The sequence below is a fragment of the Cottoperca gobio genome, chromosome 8, assembly GCF_900634415.1.
Source record: "Cottoperca gobio chromosome 8, fCotGob3.1, whole genome shotgun sequence".
Taxonomy (NCBI): Eukaryota; Metazoa; Chordata; class Actinopteri; order Perciformes; family Bovichtidae; genus Cottoperca; species Cottoperca gobio.
Window position 1 is genome coordinate 10584224 of NC_041362.1, and position 19513 is coordinate 10603736.

The 19513-nt window shown below is 43.4% G+C and overlaps 1 protein-coding gene across 5 annotated transcripts in view; it reads left to right on the plus strand.

Annotated features, from left to right (window-relative positions):
* Nucleotides 1-11102, plus strand: part of cep112 (centrosomal protein 112) — a 95115-nt gene extending 84013 nt beyond the window's left edge. For 4 of the 5 annotated variants that reach the window (XM_029437524.1, XM_029437527.1, XM_029437525.1 and 1 more), the window contains 4 exons: nt 261-350; nt 8705-8806; nt 10186-10250; nt 10755-11102. In XM_029437524.1, coding sequence (XP_029293384.1) covers nt 261-350; nt 8705-8806; nt 10186-10250; nt 10755-10758 — 261 coding nt within the window. In that variant the 3' untranslated portion in view covers nt 10759-11102. Of the gene's footprint in view, nt 1-260; nt 351-8704; nt 8807-10185; nt 10255-10754 lie in introns of those variants that run through there. The other variant, XM_029437526.1, reaches the window with a different exon arrangement.
* The last annotated feature ends 8411 nt before the right edge of the window (nt 11103-19513 follow it).

Below are 19513 nucleotides of genomic sequence, written 5' to 3' on the forward strand. Positions count from 1 at the left end.
CTTTTAACACTCACAGGCAGCATCTCTCCTCACTGTCCTCCCTGCTGTCTACCTTTCTCTGTCCTGAATCTGCACTCATTGGCTTGATCGCTCTAGCTTTCTCACTCCGATGTGTCTCCTTCCAGCTCAAATGTAACTGTAGTTTACCACTTTGCATGAGTTACACATTACACCGCACAGATCTGGAGTTGCTTTTTGTTTGTTTTTCTTCTTCTTCTGTCAGTCAGCCGATGACACTGACTGTCTCTCCCTTCCCCCAGGCTCTGCAGGAAAAAGTGGAAAGTCTACAGAGGCGGCTGCACTGCTCGGAGAAGAAGCTGCTTAGCAAAGAGCTGGAGACTGAAGAGAAGGTATTACACATCTCTCACTGTCTCTTTTTCATGCTCGTCAGGCATTCACAAGAGAGGCGGGCGCTGTCGCTTACTCAAACCCATTTGCTCCTCGCCGTTACTGTTGCGTCACTCCTGCTGCCCTCAGCCTTTTCGTCACACTCCTTCAAACCTCTATTGGAATAATCCTGCAATGCTTTTTTGGATTTTAATTCCTTTACTGACCCTTTCAACACCCATCTCTGCTCCCTCGTCACCTGGCGTCCCTAATGCCCTCGCCCCTCAGTTGCCATCTTTACTAGACCCTCCAGGGGGCCACAAAAGACAAACAAAAAATAGTGATTCTTCCCTTCCTTTCTGCCCTCCCTTCATCACTCTACCATCTCATTCTCCTGTTTAGAGCCACAGATATGCCCCCTCGCACATTTCCCAAATTCCTTGAGATTTGGCTTCAAGAGCCAGCGCCTAGGGCCAGGAATGCCACCACCGCCTGTGTTCAGAGGGAAGCCTCTGTGTGCACACACACTCCCCATTGCTCTCCAGAATGCCCTGTAATCAGGCTCTGTTTTGACCTTGACACACACGGAGAAGAAAGCACTAATGACTACACTCACACAGGAGACTCTGCTTTGTACCGTGGTATGTACACCAAAGGCATTCATCCTCTCGTGTCCCCTGTGATCCGCCCACTGACCCTTGTCCACACTTCACACACTCGTCACACACCTCAGTGTCTGGCCATCATAAATCTGCAGGAAGGGGTCAGTGGTTTTTTAGGAGCCGTTGGTCACTGACCCAGTCCCAGAGGCGCTGCACGTTGTTTCCTATAACTTAGGAGGAGCTGACCCCCCCGAACCTGCCGGCTGTAATGTCAGATAATTTCGTCTGGATAAGGGTTTGGGTTACCTTTTTTTTATGTGCTTTGTTAGTGTTGTTGTTGTTTACTGTGCGATCCATCACGGGAGACACGATCAATGAATGTTTTTGGTGAAATGTTGTCTCGCAGATTGTTGAAATCCCTTGATATGATAGAATTGTTGCACAGCAGAGCTCAGCGTGCTGCAGAAGAGTGTTGAAAGAAATGCGTTCGCTGGCATTTCTTTACCAAGCTGAAGAGTAAATATTTTTATAAAAGGCATGGCCAAGTTCCGCAGTAACCACTGTGGCTTATTTATTTTGACATAAGTTATAACCACTTATAGTTATTAAACATGTGGCACAAAGTCAATATTTTTCAGGATCATCTTGCACATGATGAAAGGTGACTTCAGCTCTTATGCAACACATTCTGATTTCCAGTTTTGCAAAGTCTCATTTACATTTAGTTTAAAAACAACAATATTGTGGAAGTCATTTTATTATTATTATTATCGGAAGTTCATTTGATTATTTATGCTTTTATTTGGTACATTACATCACTGAAAAGCCACTTAGTGCTTGTGGTGTATGGAGCTTAGCTGAAATGTTTTGATACTGGCGCCAGTATGAAACACAGATTTCTTTAGAACTGATACCAAACAATTCTTCTTTCTGGTATAAAAATCAGTTACATTATGATTTAAATCAGGCAATGTGTCACAGCAAAGAACGGGTAAATAAGACGAGGCTTTTTTTATTAAGCATTTGGTACCAATTGCACGTACTTGACAGTTCTTAATTCTCTGCCACAAACACATTTCGCTAATTTATCGCAGATTGTTTTTTTTTGCTGCGACAAAAGCTTTTGGCAGCAAACTCACAAACAGGAAGTGTGCCATAGTCGGATAAGAATGAAGGAATCTCCGCGAACCAGCCGACTCAAAGCTAAAAGCGATGCCTCAACAGATACGACAGCTGAGGGAGGATGTGGAAGGATGAGATCTGAAGTGCGCGGGCTAGTAAGAGCTTTTTTAATAAGGTGCAGCAGCTAACGTTTCAACGTAAAGCCTGTCTTCCTCAGAGTAATCGGAGGCGGCGTAGACGTGTGTGCCCGGCTAATAGCTGTCTTTCTTGGCATTGCTTTAAAATGTCCTAGAAAATATAGAAACATCCTAGAAAACACAATAGATTCATATCTTCATTTAGTCACAGGAAGTGATCCACATACAGTATATCTCAAAAGTGAGTACACCCTTTAGATTTTTGCAAATATTCTGTTATATCCTTTCAGGGGATAACATTATCCTACTGAAACTTTGATATAACTTAAAGTAGTCAGTGTGCTGCTTGAATAACAGTATAGATTTATTGTCCTTTGAAAATTACTCAGTACACAGCTGTTAATGTCTAAACAGCTGGCAACAAAAGTGAATACACCCCATAGTGAACATGTCCTAATTGTGCCCAATGATGTTGTTTTCCCGCCCTGGTGTCATGTGACTCGTTAGTGTTACAAGGATTCAGGTGTAAATGATAAGCAGGGCTGTTAAATTTGGTGTTTTGGGCACAATTCTCTCTGAATGCTGGGCAACATGGCACCTCATGGCAAGGAACTCTCTGAGCGGCTGAAAAAAAGGATTATTGCGCTTCACAAAGATGGCCTTGGCTATAAGAAGATTGCCAACACCATGAAAATGAGTTGCAGCACAGTGGCTAAGATCATACAGCGGTTTTCCAGGACAGGTTCCACTCGGAACAGGCCTCGCCAGGGTCGACCAAAGAAGTTGAGTCCACGTGCTCAGCGTCATATCCAGAGGTTGGTTTCCAAAAATAGACGTGCGAGTGCTTCCAGCATTGCTGCAGAGGTTGCAGAAGTGGGATGTCAGCCTGTCAGTGCCCAGACCATACGCCGCACACTGCATCAAATCGGTTTGTATGGCCGTCGCCCCAGACAGAAGCCCCTTCTGAAACCGATGCATAAGAAAGCCCGCAAACAGTTTGCTGAAGACAATGAATCCAAGAACATGAGTTACTGGAACCATGTCCTGTGGTCTGATGAGACCAAAATAAACCTGTTTGGGTAAGATGGTGTCCTGCGTGTGTGGCGGCACCCTGGTGAGGAGTACCAAGACAAATGTGTTTTGCCTACAGTCAAGCATGGTGGTGGCAGCATCATGGTCTGGGGCTGCATGAGTGCTGCCGGCACTGGGGAGCTGCATTTCATTGAGGGACACATGAATTCCAATATATACTGTGACATCCTGCAGCAGAGCATGATCCCCTCTCTTCGGAAACTGGGCCGTAGGGCAGTTTTCCAACATGATAATGACCCTAAACACACCTCCAAGATGACAACGGCCTTGCTGAAGAAGCTGAAGGTTAAGGTGATGGACTGGCCAAGTATGTCTCCAGACCTAAACCCAATTGAGCACATGTGGGGCATCCTCAAGAGGAAGGTGGAGGAGTGCAAGGTGTCCAACATCTGTGCGCTCCGTGATGTCGTCGTGGAGGAGTGGAAGAAGATTCCAGAAGCAACCTGTGCAGCTCTGGTGAATTCCATGCCCAGGAGGGTTAAAGCAGTGCTAGATAACAATGGTGGTCACACAAAATATTGACACTTTGGGCACAATTAGGACATGTTCACTATGGGGTGTACTCACTTTTGTTGCCAGCTGTTTAGACATTAACAGCTGTGTACTGAGTAATTTTCAAAGGACAATAAATCTATACTGTTATTCAAGCAGCACACTGACTACTTTAAGTTATATCAAAGTTTCAGTAGGATAATGTTATCCCCTGAAAGGATATAACAGAATATTTGCAAAAATCTAAAGGGTGTACTCACTTTTGAGATATACTGTATATACCCGATGCTTTTCAGTTTGTTTCTGAGTCATCAACATTGTCCCGCTCCTGTCGTTGCTCTGAGCTACGAGCACGCACAAAAGCATCTATGCTCAATGCGTTGCTCGTTGCAGTCTTCTCCAAAACAAAACACTCTGTGAAGAAGCAAGAACACAACTAGCGCTACCAGCTTAAACACATTAGAACCAAACATGCAACTGCCTTTAATCAAACCCTGTGAAGAAAGGAGTCAAATATTTAGAACAACAAATGTGTCACAATAAAACGGATGTTAAAAGGTTGAATATTCTGCGATCAATTTGATTCTGTTGGCAAATTATTAACTCAAATGTAGATTTTAAAGATCTCCTGTAGCTAAATCATCAAAAAAACAAATTGGCCTTTAAAAATCATATTAATATTGAAATTTAATTCATAATTTTTCTTCTCTGTGTGTGTTTGGCCCAACTTTCTTTTGGCAATTGGTCACAGTTCTACTCCCCGTGTGGACCATATATTTGAAGTCGTGTGTGTGTGTGTGTGTGTGTGTGTGTGTGTGTGTGTGTCAATAGGACAACATCTTTTCTCCTGTGCATTCTTTGTTTGCTTCATGTGTGGGTGTGTTTGCATGACTGTCCATCATGTGTGCATCCCCACCGGTTAACAGTTTTTTGTTGCGTATGTTAATAAACCTCCGCTCTCAGTCACCTCACACTGATTCTGCCCTAGCTTATCTGCCAAGACTTGTTTTTGTAATCCGATCTCTCGCATGCAAAAACAGCCTTTCTGCCCAGACTTCACACAGATGTTGCTTGCCTCACACTTGCAGGGCCCTCGCAGGCTCCCCCAACTCTAAAATGGCGGATCAGCATATCACTGTGTGGTTCAATTCTCCTTGAAGAGAGGAGCAGAATGTTGAAGAGTACAGCTCTTTGTATAACTATACAGTGGGCACGGTGAACTGTACGAGTCTCCGAGATGTGTTCTCCCGCAACATGGGAGCTTGGTAGAATAAAAAAATAAATCACTTGTGTTTTCAGTATTGATGCAGACATTAAAATGCAGAGGAGTTGAACTTAACTTCTTCAGGCTCAGTTGTTTTTCCTGTGCGCCGTCTTTTGTTGAGGCACATTACATCAGCAGCTACCGATCCATCCCCTAGTTCTAACAACTTCAATACGATCTGTAGCCACTTCTAATCTCCTCCTTCCTTTTTTTTTCTCACTTTTGTGAAGTGTTTTTTTTTTTTTCTCTCACAGCAAAGCGTTTTTTAAATTCAAATCGCTCCTTGGTGAACTCTCTGAGTGCCAACGCAGTGGATATGGAGGTGCAAACTTTGTGAGTGGCGTCATTTTTGATGTACCCCCTTGTTCCTGACAAGGTTTTTGTCACTTTGGAACAAGGGGGTATATCAAAAAATGTCTTTCCAGCAGCTACTCTCCCCCTTCAACCTGTCCCACACAAGCCTGCACACTCACACACACACACACACACACACACACACGCACACACCCCAACTTCATTAGCATACATCAAGCTTCCCAACGATGTGACAAACTTCATTTGAACGTTGAAAGTGTTGAGGGCTTGTTTCTTTCTGCTGGCAGCTGTCAAAAACCACGCCATGTGACAGTACAAAATGCAAGGGAAAGTCAAAACCACAATCTAAAGACTATATATAGATGAAATGTTGTCATTTTAAGATGACTGGGAGGGGAAGACGACTGCCGCTCCTTGCAGTCTTCAAAACTAGAGAATTCCGCTTCATCAGGAACAAACAAAATCTCATTTTAAAAAGAGCTGAGGAGATGAAACCTGATTTTTCTCCTGAAAGTCAAAGTCCCTTTTCATTGCTTTGGGAAATAGTGGCACACTTCTTTATCCTTTCCCTTCGTCCTTTTCTTCCCTGCTCACTCTCATCTGGAGTCCGTCAATGACCAAAACCTCCACGGAAGGTTTGATCAACAGTGTTGTTCAAAGGCACCCGACATCTGTCCTAATGCTAAAGGGGATTTTTCTCCTGCCACCTGTCAGAAAAATAAACATGCCATTGCTGTAAAAAAAAAAAGAAAATGTGTGTTTGCTTCAAGAAAAATGGAGATGGGAGAGGAGGGACCCTGGAAGAGGAGAGAAGACTCAAAGCGGAAGGAACAAGTCAGAGACCTTTGGGGAGTTTGCGAGATGCTCCTGTTTTGAATTTGAACACCATTGAGAGACGCAGTGAAGTCAGAAATTGGAATCGGTACCTATCCTTGTCTGCCTTTTTTCTGTATCTGTTAAAGCATACGTTTCCGCCAAAAGAGATGTTTTTATATAAAAAAAAACTAAAAAAAAGGCTTCTGCCTCCACCCACACACATTGCATAGTAAACTATGTCTAAGCTTTAGTTAGACATGCTGTGGAAAGATGTGATTGCACATGTTTTGGTCTGCTACCCTGCAGCAGGAGCAGAGATCTGTATTGTACGTCTTCAGGATAACATGGATACACTGCAAGTGCGCATGCAGAATGTGCAGTATGTGTGATGAAATAACACACAAGAGATGCTTATTTTATGATGGGAGCAATGCAACTTTAAAAAAAATGATGTTCGGGGATATTTTATAAGGCTTTTTTTCCTCTGTCTCCCACCCAGAGCCTCAAAGTCATTACAGCAGATACACAACCTTACTGTATCCCATAATGCATTACTTCTAGCTCGGGCTTCCCTCCGCTGTTGTTACTAACTTACATTCTTGTGCAGTTTGATCTGCCTTGCGACTTTACGTCCCCGTTGATCCCTGCGAGTCCCAGTGAATGCGATGTTGTCGCCTTGCCCTTTCTAATGTATGGGAAGGAAAATGGAGACAGCATTGCCACAAAGGAGCTTGTAATTTAGGCAAAGCGGATCTCTCATTGCTGTGGCGACTGCACCATACATGAACCAAGAATGCAAAACTAAGGAGCGTGGCTTTTGAAGAATCTAGACTTATATTCAGAGTGGTTGGTAAGGGATGTGTTTATTCAACCATTGTTTATTGCTTTGGTCTGAGGTAGTGGAGTGTGTTTTGTCTTGGCTTGCCATTTTGTTATGACTACAGAAGCTGCTATAGATAGATAGACTTTTTGAAAGATCTGCACTCCCGTAGCTTCAGCTGATTTTTTTTTTTAACTCCCGGACATTCAAATTAAAGCTTTTGAAAGCCTTCTTTTTTTTTTGTTGTCACTTGTTTGAAAAGATCCCTCTCAAATTATCCTTGACTGCATTCTCACACAGAGAAAAATACATATTTCTGTAAACTTTAAAATGAAAGGGGCAGAAGGAGAAATTGGCAAAGTTGTGGCGGTGTAATCTACTGCACACTGTGCCGGGACAAAGTGAGCCGCTTCATGTTGGGATCATTTATACTGGGGGATGCTTTGAAGTGCTTCCCAATCCCTTTCATTGTGCCCAGGAAGATTAATTAGCCAAAGCCAGAACAATCAGTTAAATCCACAACAGGAAAATTATTTTAGGAAAACCAATCTTTCTCCCTCCCCCTCACCTCATTCACGCTCTCTTCACATGAAAGACCGGACTGATGAGAGGAGCGGTGGGGAGCACTGGGGATATTCTTGATGTTCGCCGGACTTTGGCTCCGTCAGAGACATTATGGTCGCTTTTAAAAATGCTCAGACTCTCCCCTGGTTACACCTTGAAATATGTGTGTGAAAACTGTTGCTTTTCACAGCCCCCGCTGATTCCTCCAGCTCTGCTCAACTATTCATCAAGCTGCGAATTAATTGACCGGCAACTCTTTTCAAAATGCTGTAAATGCTTTTTTACAGTACTGTAAAAAAGCTGTGTGTGTGTGTGTGTGTGTGTGTGTGTGTGTGTGTGTGTGTGTGTGTGTGTGTGTGTGTGTGTGTGTGTGTGTGTGTGTGTGTGTGTGTGTGCGTGTGCTTCCATTCATGTGTGTTTGTGGCTAAAAAGGGGGGGTTGCGCTAACCAAACCCTTTTCAACTTCTATAATCAGACTCTGGTTTAGTGGAGTGTAATTTAGCCCCAGACAGACTTCCTCCAGTCCTCCCCAGTGGAGCTAGCTAGCTAGCTGTTGAGCTGCTGCTGTGTTTGATGTGTTCTGCCCTACACCACGGCCCTGTCGTCTTCCAAACCCAGCTGTGTCAGGCCCATAAAATGCATTGTGTCAGTTCTAGCTGTAGTCACTAGCAGCCAGTAGGGTTTTTTTTTTTTTGCAGAGCGAGTCATGCCGGCCTGCGGACCCCCTGTGGAGATGTGAAGGAGCTGTGAAGAGCGAGGGAATACTCTGAGCCATGAATAAAAGGGGATACCCTGTGTGTGTGTGTGTGTGTGTGTGTGTGTCTCCTCTAATGGAGCTGTTCACTTGGGGCGCTGTCTGGAAGTGCATGCATGACATGCACTTGTGTATATGAATGAGTAGCAGAAGCACTTATTCAGCAAGATTTCAATCCATTATTATTAATCTGTCTTTAACTGTGTCAATGTTTTTTAATCCAACTACGTATGAAGAACACACATTTAAAGTGTTTGTGTGTGTGCATGGATAATGCATAAGTATTATGATTTGATGATTGTATAACTAATGTGTAATATGGATTTATGAATGTATTTGTTCAGGTGTTCCTTCCAAGCTAACCGACACTGTTTGGCCGCGCTGCCTCTGTCGTCTCAGGTGACTGCGGTGCGTCAGGAGTACGAGGAGAAGATCAAAGGTTTGATGCCGGCCGAGCTCCGACAGGAACTGGAGGACACTATCAGCTCTCTGAAAGCTCAGGTGAGAACTGACTGTTTGCCAGATACAGATCAGATACAGGCGCGACCAGAACAAACATGCTGACATATTCAATCTGTGTGGGTGCTCAGGTTTCGCATTTTCAACCTATAAAACATTCCTTTCTTTTTCTCTTTCATTAATCCATACCCATTCAAACACAATATAGTATATATTCTCTTTTTAAAGTAGTTTGAAACCCTTTTGTCTTTCACTTTTCCTAACTATTAGTCAATCAAAACTCTCAGAAACACAACCCGCACGTGTATGAAGAGGAGTTATTTGTTCGGTCATAACCGCTGTTGCTTTGGACGTAGCCGATCCTCTTTGTGAACCTTAATCTGTCCTTGTCTCTCCATCAGCTCACCCCTGTCCTAACCACATTCATGTTGTTCCTCTGAGCCGTGTCTCACTCTAACATCATTGTACCCATTTTGACACTGAATATCAATAAAGGGCTTTCACTTTCTCAGCTTTTCCATTGTAGGCAAAAGAGGGATTTCTGTAATGATGATTGAAACATGCAGTACAAGTTTTTTTTTGTGAAAGGGGCGCTTCACAAACCCCTGCCTTGTTCAAATAGGACGAGCGAGATCCCATTTCAGTGTGCAGACCACAGCCCTGTGATCGGATATGTTCCTAAGATGTAATTCATGACCAGAGTGCTCTCTCCTCTCATTGACGACGTCTCGGGCTTTTGCGCATTAAAGTGCATTATTTTTACATGGTGAAAAAAAAAAAAAAAGGTGGGGAGAGTTTTGCGTCTCTCCGGAGGCATCCGACCACATTTCGTTGGGTTTTTTTTTTGCATATACTTCACCACTGAAGTGCCAAATGAAATGCTAGAACTTTCCTGAGGTCTCCCCCACAGAAAGGAATGTACCCTCGGCTCCAGTACGGTAGTCCCAGAACAATACAGATTCTTTTGGAGCCGTGATTATTCTGCCAGGCTCTAGATGCTGTGTAAATGTAGATGGGGTTTATTTTCACTTCAGCCAAAGACACTTCATAAATAAACTCACACTTCGTAGCCAAACAAAAGAATGGCGCTGCCTCCTCCCGCAGCGTCCTAACCTCAACTAACCTGGCTCATAATCTTCCCTCTGTCCCCATATGCCTTAACCCCGCTGCCCTAATCTCCTGACCCCCAACCCCTGCTGTCCTGACCCCTGGACTCAACAACCAAGCCTTTCTTCCACCTAGCTAACCCCCTCCAACCAAAAGCACAATTCACCCTAAGCCATCCTTCCTTCTCCACTTCCAGTTTCCGTACTCTGAACCACTGGTTTCCTACTTTCCCTCATTCTGATTAAACAACTAATCCGAGTATATTTTTAAAGATTACTCCGTGCCAAATGTTGCATTGTGCATCTGTGTTGCAGGTTAACTTCCTTCAGAAGAGAGCCTCTTTGCTACAGGAAGACCTGGATGCCTGTCGCAGCAGGAGGTGAGCATGATTGTTTGGATTGTATAGAAACGTGTGTGTGTGTGTGTGCGTGTGTGTGTGCATACGTAGTATGTGCCTTGAGTGTAGAACATCATCTGCAGGTTACTTTGTAATGCACTATTAATGGTGCAGTTGCATTAGATGAAGTCTTGTCTTAGACTATGACAGTTTCGAGTCCAGTGGGCTTTGATTTGCCTCCCATCCATCATACTGTAAGAGCCATTTATGTCTTTATGAAGAGCGTCTTATATGTGCAGTGATAAGCTCGTCAAACGACGCTGCCACTCACATCTCTGCAAACATCTCTCAGGACTGTCAGTAAATAACCAGTTCTTTCACTGTACTCTACCTCACAACTTGAAGTGACGGAGAAGTTTAGAATCTCAAAGACAAATGTCAACCAGAGAGTTAGTTTAAATTCCATGATGGTGTTCTTTAATATCGACGTATTATAATGTTGGTTCAGTGGTTTGACACAGGAATAATCAAACTCTTTCTGTACAGGTAACCATGCGAGAACCCCAGCCCTGACCCCGCGCTGGGATATGAAGGATAAGACGTCCAATCAGATGTGAGCATTCTTGGCTGTTATTTGTAATTGGCTGTATTTTACACATCTGTCATTCCACTGTACCAGCGATCTGTGTTTATTATTAACATAAACTATTTATTCATTGTCAAATTTTAGTTTTGCTTTGTCTTGTTGGAAAGAAATATACATATTGATGTTCACAACTGGTTACATTGTTTAATTTTATATTTTTTTTTACATCATTACCTTGATGTACCTTGTTATTGTTGTTGATATTATAGGCATTTGATCCATCATTTTTTAAATAAAAAATACTGCATCGTTTTTTGTTGTCATGCTATTTTCTTTTGATTCTGAGCCTTTTTTCATCTTCTTCAAACGCCTCATAATTAGTCCCTAAATTCTGCGGAAGTCATGCTGTTGCCCTTGTTTTTATATGACCACAACATGCATGTTAACGAAGATTAGCCCTGTAACTAAACACTAAAGTCAAAGACCTTCAATCCCCATCTTCCCCATCACTATTTAGCGTCGGCTTTCTGCTCAAGCCCCCATTTGAACTGTAAAGAGTGGTTGGGGGTTTGTGGTTGGTCCAGATAAAGAGCGCTGAGAGTCGATTGTTTGAACCTCTGGCCAAACGCTACAGTCCTTGGGCCCAGTGTTTCTGCCTCCACCACCACTTTGTGTTTTACCAACGGCTCCACTCAAACCCAAGCTGAATGACTCAGACGCTCGAGTCCATGAAATAACTCCATGTCTCCATGTCTCCTCCAATGTCTCCAGTATGTGGAGGTTTTATGACGATAATAACATTTGGTGGACCGAAGATGGGCTTCATAATGAGCCCCCACATCCATTGTTTTTTTCTGTCTCTCTGGTAGGTGAGGAATGCTTGGGCTTGAATACTGATCATTTTTAAAAGAATCCAGTTTCCCTGTAAAACAATTTGGAGACATTATTAAATTCCAAAACCAGATTTGATTTCAAAGAGACCTCTACACTTATTTGCATTGGAATTGCTTTCATTTTTGCACCCGCAGTTCACGCACTTCCATGTGTTCCCATTGTCCGTGACCTGTTCTGCTGTCTCCAAACGTAACACTATACCCCTCTCTGTATTTATTTGATGTGCTGATTCTGCTGCCCAGGCAGAGAGAGTGAAGAAACAAAAAAAGAGAGACGAAAGGAGAGAGGACTGTCAGACCGACATCTGAGAAACTGGAATGTATTCTTTCAGCACAAAGCCTTTGTAGAGTCTGTTGTTTCTGGAAGTGCACAGAGGATTCCGAACTATTGCAACAGGGCATCATACGTGTATGTATGTGTGACATTTTGCATGTACTGTATGTGCGGTTACACTCGCATGTCGATAAGAGCTTCGGTATGCTTCGTACAAACTGTCTGAAGGCAAAAGTGTTTAAACATTTTTGAATGGCCACAAAATAAATGAATGGGATAAAGACCTAAACTCTTGGACAGTTTCTCCTCAAAGGCATTCAAGGTGTTGCATTCAGGAACACCTTGGAAAGAGTTTAAACCCTGCCTACTTTCACACCCTCACACATCTGGCCAATCGCTACGTAAGGTAGCGACGGACATGGTTGTCGGATGACTGTTTTTGAAAAGTTAGAAGCATTGTCAGACGCGTCCCGCCTGATCCGGAGGGGTTTGGACGCTGTTCGATTGACGTGATGTGATAAGCGCTTGCTTTGAAGCATAGTAAGGTCACCACGGAGGAAGTAGGCGATGCTACATCCTTCAGCAATCACGCGTACCTTACACAGCAGTTAGCCAGGTGTGTGGAGATGAGAAAGTTAGCAGGATTTCTCTTCTTCTCTTCACACAACTACCACTTTCACTTGTCATAGACTAACGCCACAAACGCCTTCAGTGAGAGGCCACTTGAAATGTATTGGTCTTATCCCCATTCAGTTAGACGACACAACTAGTTCACTCATACTTCGCCCTTTACAGAATGTCGGACGCAGCCCCACCCAATTCTACCGTCGGAAAGGATGTTTCAGATGATGTTATGTGATCCGACAAACACTTCATTAACTTTATATGGAGCTGCTGATGATGTAGATCTAAAGGGTATAACCAGCTGTAACCTCTCCTTTAATCTGTGTTATTACTCTGACATAGTTTCACTCTAATTGATTGTCTACCACCGAAAATAACCTCCATAATTGTGCTTGTGTAAATACAAGCCATGAATGTCATTTCCACACAGCCGACATGGCCCCATTAAGGATCAAAGCCCTCGCTTCCTCTCGGTTATCTGCACATCAGACGATGGACTTTTGTGTGACAACAGTAAAGGGCAGTCAGGGAGCTCGTCAAGGTCTCCACCATATTCTCACTTCATCCGAGTGCTCACGGCTGCTGTAGCCTACTGTCATTTAAAAATGCTTTTCATGCGTTTGCTTCAGCTGGAGGTTTAAATGTTTAATTGGCGAAAGAGTAGTTTTCATGACATGAGTGCACAAAGGCCCATTTAACAATCATTGCACACTTAAAATGCACACACGATCTTTATTTTTTTTACTTCCTCATGGCACTGAATCATAAATGTAGAGTGCTACAGAGGAACCTTAAACCAGTTTTTTTGTTTTGAAGTATTTTTCTTCCCGTACGATATCGGAGAGGTTGTTTGAGGACACAGATTTTAAGAGTCATTTGTAATCAACTGTAGTTTCGTGGGATTTGAGGTCATTCACTGCTTCTCTTCTCTGCCTTTCACTAAATCTACATATGTGACAATCTGTGCATGCACGCTTTATTCTGAGTGCTCGTGACAGGCCTCTGGGATTGACTGTACATCAGCGTGTGATTGACAAAGTCATTGTGCACGTGTGTTTGCGTGAGCCGAGTGTCACTGCAGCTTTTTATAGCTCTATATTCTGAGTCAGACCCTAGGAGGCCTGTGTTTGGCTGCTGTACGCTGCTTGCATAAATAAACCTGTTTATCGTCAACACTTCTCACACACACTGATGTCTTCCATCATGTTTTCTGTTTTTGTCTCTCTCCTAGCTTGTATCGCTCTCTCTTTGTTGATACGGTATTTATGGCAGTGATTTTTCCTTTTTTCCCCTTCCCTGTCACTCAAGCGCAACGAGAGCTATGAAAAGGATATGCAGCTGTGTGATTTGAGAACAAGTGGGTTAGAGGCTATGCAGCCTTAGTGAAGAAGGCACAGCAGGTTGTGTTTGTGTTATTGTGGCATGAATTTGCTGTCTGGGCTGATAGTGTGGATTGAGCAGAGGGACAAAAGACCCCCCCGGCATCTCATATCTCTCAGCCTCTTTTATTTATCTATACATATGTTTGCAACAGAACTAGCAATGGCTAAATAGACTATGGCAACATCAACACTAAGTTGAAAATGCATTTTTTTTTTTATCCTTCTTTTTGACCATCTATTCATTAACTTCCAAGAATTACTCTCTAAAGTGCATTTTAAAATGTTTTTTGTTTTTTTTTGCAGCCTTTCTTATTTTTCCCCTTTGTGTCTGTATGTCTATGAAGTGGAGTCTTTTGGGATAGGTGCAATTATTTTTGCTCAAGACTTTAATTTGCACTACCCAGCATGAATTTTCCATCTATTTGTGCCCAGTCGAGTCATTTACATACTTTGCATTCAGTCTAAACGCACCAAAAAACTTACAGAATTTCCCCAATTTATTTATACATTTTACTTTTCAGATGTGTTTCCTTTTTCTTTTCTTTTTTTCAAAGGAATTTTGCATATCTGACTATTTCAGATGCAGGTGTGTTGGAAAGTATCACCTGAGGATCCCGCACACTGCTCCTGCACAGCATCACAATTTATTGATCATACTAACGTTTCGGTCCCTCTGGACCTTCGCCTACAGTATATTATACTCTTGAGCAAGAGCAGTGTGCGGGATCTTTCTTTTCTCAAGACTCAGATGTGTTTCCCTTACAAATTCTTCTTCCAACATTACAATCTAACTTTGTTTTAAAGGCTTCTCCACATTGACACCTATGCAATAGTGCTAGAGAACGCTAAATCCCCTTTGTTTAATCAGTTTCTAACTTAAAAACAGCCAAAAGCATTTAGCCCAAAAACTCATCTGTTCGATGTAGATTCCTCCTGAAGGTCATTGAACCCCCCAAAATTCCCAGAAATATAACTAAGAACAGGACGTCTGTGTTCTTAACTGCAGTGGAAAATGTGGTCTAAACGGTGATGTACAGTGTGAGTGTCATGTCATTTCAAGGATCTGATTGTCACATGATGCATTCTGGAGAATGTTTACCTGCTGGCAAAAACACACAGCACTTTAAAAGAAAAGAAAAAAGGTGTGAAGATGCTGGCTCAAAATGGCATTTTCATATTTTTCTGCATTTGTGTGGACATGTTTCAATGTGAATCTTCTTGTCAGGTGAGAAAATGTGTGAGCTGTCTGCCCTCATAAGAGCATATATCTGTTGCCATGGGGCTCACCCTATTGATGTGTCACACCCCTCTAATGGAGGAACAGGAAGCGGGGGAAAGAGATAAAAATCTGGCATCTGTTGAATGGACGAGCAAATTAATCACCTTACCAGTCTGGGAACCCTCTGCACTCCGGAGTCAGGACAGAGGAAGATGGGGTTAAAGTGATGGATTAAGGATGAGTGGGGGAGCCCGGGGTTCAGGTTAAGACTGATTCAGAGACGGATCGCTGTCCTGTCAAGCATGGCAGAACAGTGGCGTCCGGCCTGTGAAGTGTCTGCATGGTGCTTCAGTGCGAGCAGCAGAGGAAATGAAAGTCATTACTGTCAGTGTGGAGTGAGCTTCATGGCCCAAACGGGATTAGACAGTGCATCCGACATTGTTTCTATACATTGGTAGACTTAAAAGTCAAGCGCAAAATGGGATTAAAACGAGGGAAAGAAACCAATAAATAACCTTCAACAACCCCCCTCTCTCTTTTTGCCTCTCTTTTATTTCTTCTCTGCTTTCCTTCACTACCAATTCCCTACCTATTTCATGTCTCAGTCTTTCTTCATAGTCTTTTCTCTTTCACCTGTCTCGCTCCCTATTCCACTCTCTCTGACACATCTGTCTTTCCCTTCTTCCACCCTTCACACGATACCCATCATCAAAATGCACAGGTAGGCGCCGACTCCCACTCGCACTTTACATTTTCTGTTTTGCAAAAAAAAACATCCTTCTGGGGCCAATTGGCGCTTGAAATCCAACTTCATTCCCCTCAAACTGAACCCTTTCAAACCCCCCCCCCCAACCACCCGCACTCTTTTTTTTTCCCTTTTCCTGTTTCAAAACAGCCCCATAACAAGCTGGCGAATTGTTGCCCTTCCTTAACTTTTAAGGGTATTATGCACCATGTCCAACTTCAAAGCCTGTCTTAACTCCACACTTTAATTGTATCTTCCCCAGCTCTCTGCGTGCCATTTGATTCTGCTGACAACAGCACTTCTCCCTCCTTCTCCTCCATCCTTCTCCTCCATCCTTCTCCTCCCGTCCTCTTCTGCCACTCGTTTCTCCTCGATTATGTTGTGTTTTGACCCCCACCACCACCACCACCACCACCACCACCACCGCAGCTCCTCTCATCGGCTCCTTGCTCCCTTCAGAGCCCATTGTCCCCCTGTTGTCGCCTACTTTGAAGAGGTAGCCTCCATTTCCTCTCTCGGCAGTCGGTTGTTGCCTGGGGTGTGTACACACCAAACAAACTTGAAACAGTAACCCCCTGTCCTACATTGGCTGTCTCCTGCTCTCTTTATCTGCTCTCTCGCTCTCTCTCTCTCTCTCTCTCTCTCTCTCTCTCTCTCTCTCTCTCTCTCTCTCTCTCTCTCTCTCTCTCTCTCTCTCTCTCTCTCTCTCTCTCTCTCTCTTTCGGTCTGTCTGTGCTGACTTCCTCCTCATGGCCCTGGTTGATAATTGCCATAAGCTTCCCTCTTGGTTTCATTTTCCATTGTCCTCCCCCAAATTCTTGGCTCTGGCTTGAGATAAAGGGATGAGTACTTCAAAGGGGTTTGCAAAGAGTTTAACCCCAAGCCGAAAGGAACAGCACACAATACTGTAATTGAGAGCAGTTACTGATCACAGAGCTGCAGCACAGAGAGGACAGCACCGGTAGACGCACACACACACACACACTCTGAGTATTTATGAGTGCAACTGAGGTGGCCAGTAGCAGTTACGACAGGCCAAGGCTGCTCAGGAGACCATATAACACAGTCGTAAAAACCTTTCTAGTCCTCTTAAGTTGTTATATAGGAGGTGTTTTCTATCAGATCTGACTTAAGATACCAAAGACAATTAAGCCGCTTTGTGTATTTTGTGCACATGCTAAAAAATAAACAGTCAACATTAAAGAATTGATTGGACACACAGCTGATTTATGCGTGCCCTTCCGTCTCTTTTTATAGGGCTCTTTGTAGTCAGGCTGAATTTGACCTGTCCCTGTAATAATATCTTCCCAAACAGAGAGACAGTTGCACCCCATAACCTCTCCCCCTGAAGCCCTCTTTCAAGGGTCTTTTTATAGGGCCAGGAGCCAAGGACACCCCTGGTCTCAGGCCAGTCACAGACCTGGGGTCAGCTCCTGAGGGGCAACAGGGAAGACCTGACCTATGGGGACCTCCCATGAACCATAGAGGAGGTTGACAAGGCAGGACATGAGGGCCCAACTGGCCCCCGGTACTGGCAGGGGTCCACACCATCGCCATGGTGATGGTTTCCACCCTGGTGTGTTTACTGTCAGAGGTCAGCCTCAGCCCTACAGAGTTAACAAAGGCTGACATTGTCGGGGTCTGTATATTAGCCAGATGACCTGTACACCTACAGAAAGACCCAGACTGTGTGGACAAGCTTTTATGAGATAAGAAATTGTGTTTGTGTGGACTTGCTTTAACTCGGAGTTATACTGTACATCCGTCCCCAAAGCCCCAAACCTTTTTTTGTCAGATGTGCCCACAGAGCCCTCTTAGACTAACTCAAGTACTCCTCTACACCAGTGTTTCTCAAACTTTTTCAGACCAAGGCATACCTGTCAACATTGGAATTTCAAAATAAGGGAAATTTTCTGGCGGACTCTGTCCATACCTTAATAGCTCTCAGCCCCCAGCCCCCACCCATATAATGTAAATGTAAACACATGAGGGACGGGTATATACATTCAGGAAATACATGTTTATTTAAAGTATGTATTACTTGTACAGACATGTTTATAAGATTTATGTATTTTATTTATTAGTTCATATCAATTTATTTGATGATTGATGAGTTGTGTGGCTTTTGTTTTCCCCCACGAGGACTTCATGCGATGGCAGAGTCGGGAAACATGTCCGCTACACTGCTACTGAAATCACTTGGTCTGCCTCCGACACAGTTCTTATCACACATGAAGTCATTGACAGTGCATGTTTTTGTTCCTCTTGGTGCTTGTGCTTGTATGATTGTTCATGCTGGAGAACATCGCTTTTTCCGCTGTGTGCAAAGCTAACATCTGAATGGCACACTTTACAAAAAGCACGAGTTTGCCCGACTCTGCTTTTAATAAATAAGGGAAGGTCTCCTCTCATTTGGCAGGTACAACTGCGTCTCCATCTATCTCCCGTTCACTGACTCTCATCCATATGTTCTCGTCTTCTTCTTCTGTGTTATTGTTCCTGTTTTCTTCTGTGTGTTTACTGGTGGATAACGTTTTTCAACTAAAGTTAAACATAATACTGCCACCTGCTTTACCAGCGGCCTCTTTACCACTGTAGCCTACACTTTTTTATATTAGGCCTATTTTTATTTTTTTTATGTTAAAAATATGGGATAATTACGGCAAAATATTTAAACGGGAGGACAGCGGGATAAAAAGAAAAATACGGGATAATCCCGGGAAAAACGGGAGGGTTGACAGGTAAGGGACCAAGGACCACTTAACCAATAAAAAAACACTGATGGACCACCTGACTCCCTAAACATCCAAAAACAATAGGCCTGCTTACCACTCCAACAATATATTACAAATGACAGCCTAATAATGAGCTTGATGTGACCTTCTCTGTATCGCTCGTTCACACATTAAATCAACAATACAAATACAACTACGGATTCTACAAGCATTTCGTTCATATGCGATTCAAACGGTGAATGCTGATAGATGTTACACATATGAAACGTAGACTACATTTATTACTGAGTTTATGTCCGTACAGAGCCGCAATCTACCCACAGCAAGATCGTTAGCTACTGAAAGATACGCAAAATGCAAACTGAGGGCGCCTTCGTCGTGTGTTTCTTAAATTCATCACGTTTTCTCTCAAAAGATCCTGAAGGTTTCCCAAAGTAATCCTTGTATTTACTCTCAAAATGTCGCTTGAGTTTGGCGGGTTTCATAGCCTCGTTCGCCAACGTTGGACAAAACAGTGTGGATTGGGATCCTCTTCATCTCCAGTACAAAAAAATCCAGATTTGATGTAGTCGCTGTGATATTTTCTCTTCACTTTAGCGCTGGACCTTTCGCGTTCAAGCAGAGTTTCACAGTTTTCAGCCGGGTGGTGGTTGGACAGCGAACCGCTCTCCTGGGACTCAGTAACGCACACAAAATCACATTCCCTCCTCTGCTCTGTTTGGCTCCCACACACACCTACAGTCACACACACCCCCGTCGCAGCATTTTTAATACAGGTAGATCACATGGACCTGGTCATTTTAAAAGTAGTAGTGTGGGCACCCCTGCTCTAGTCTATACTAGTCAT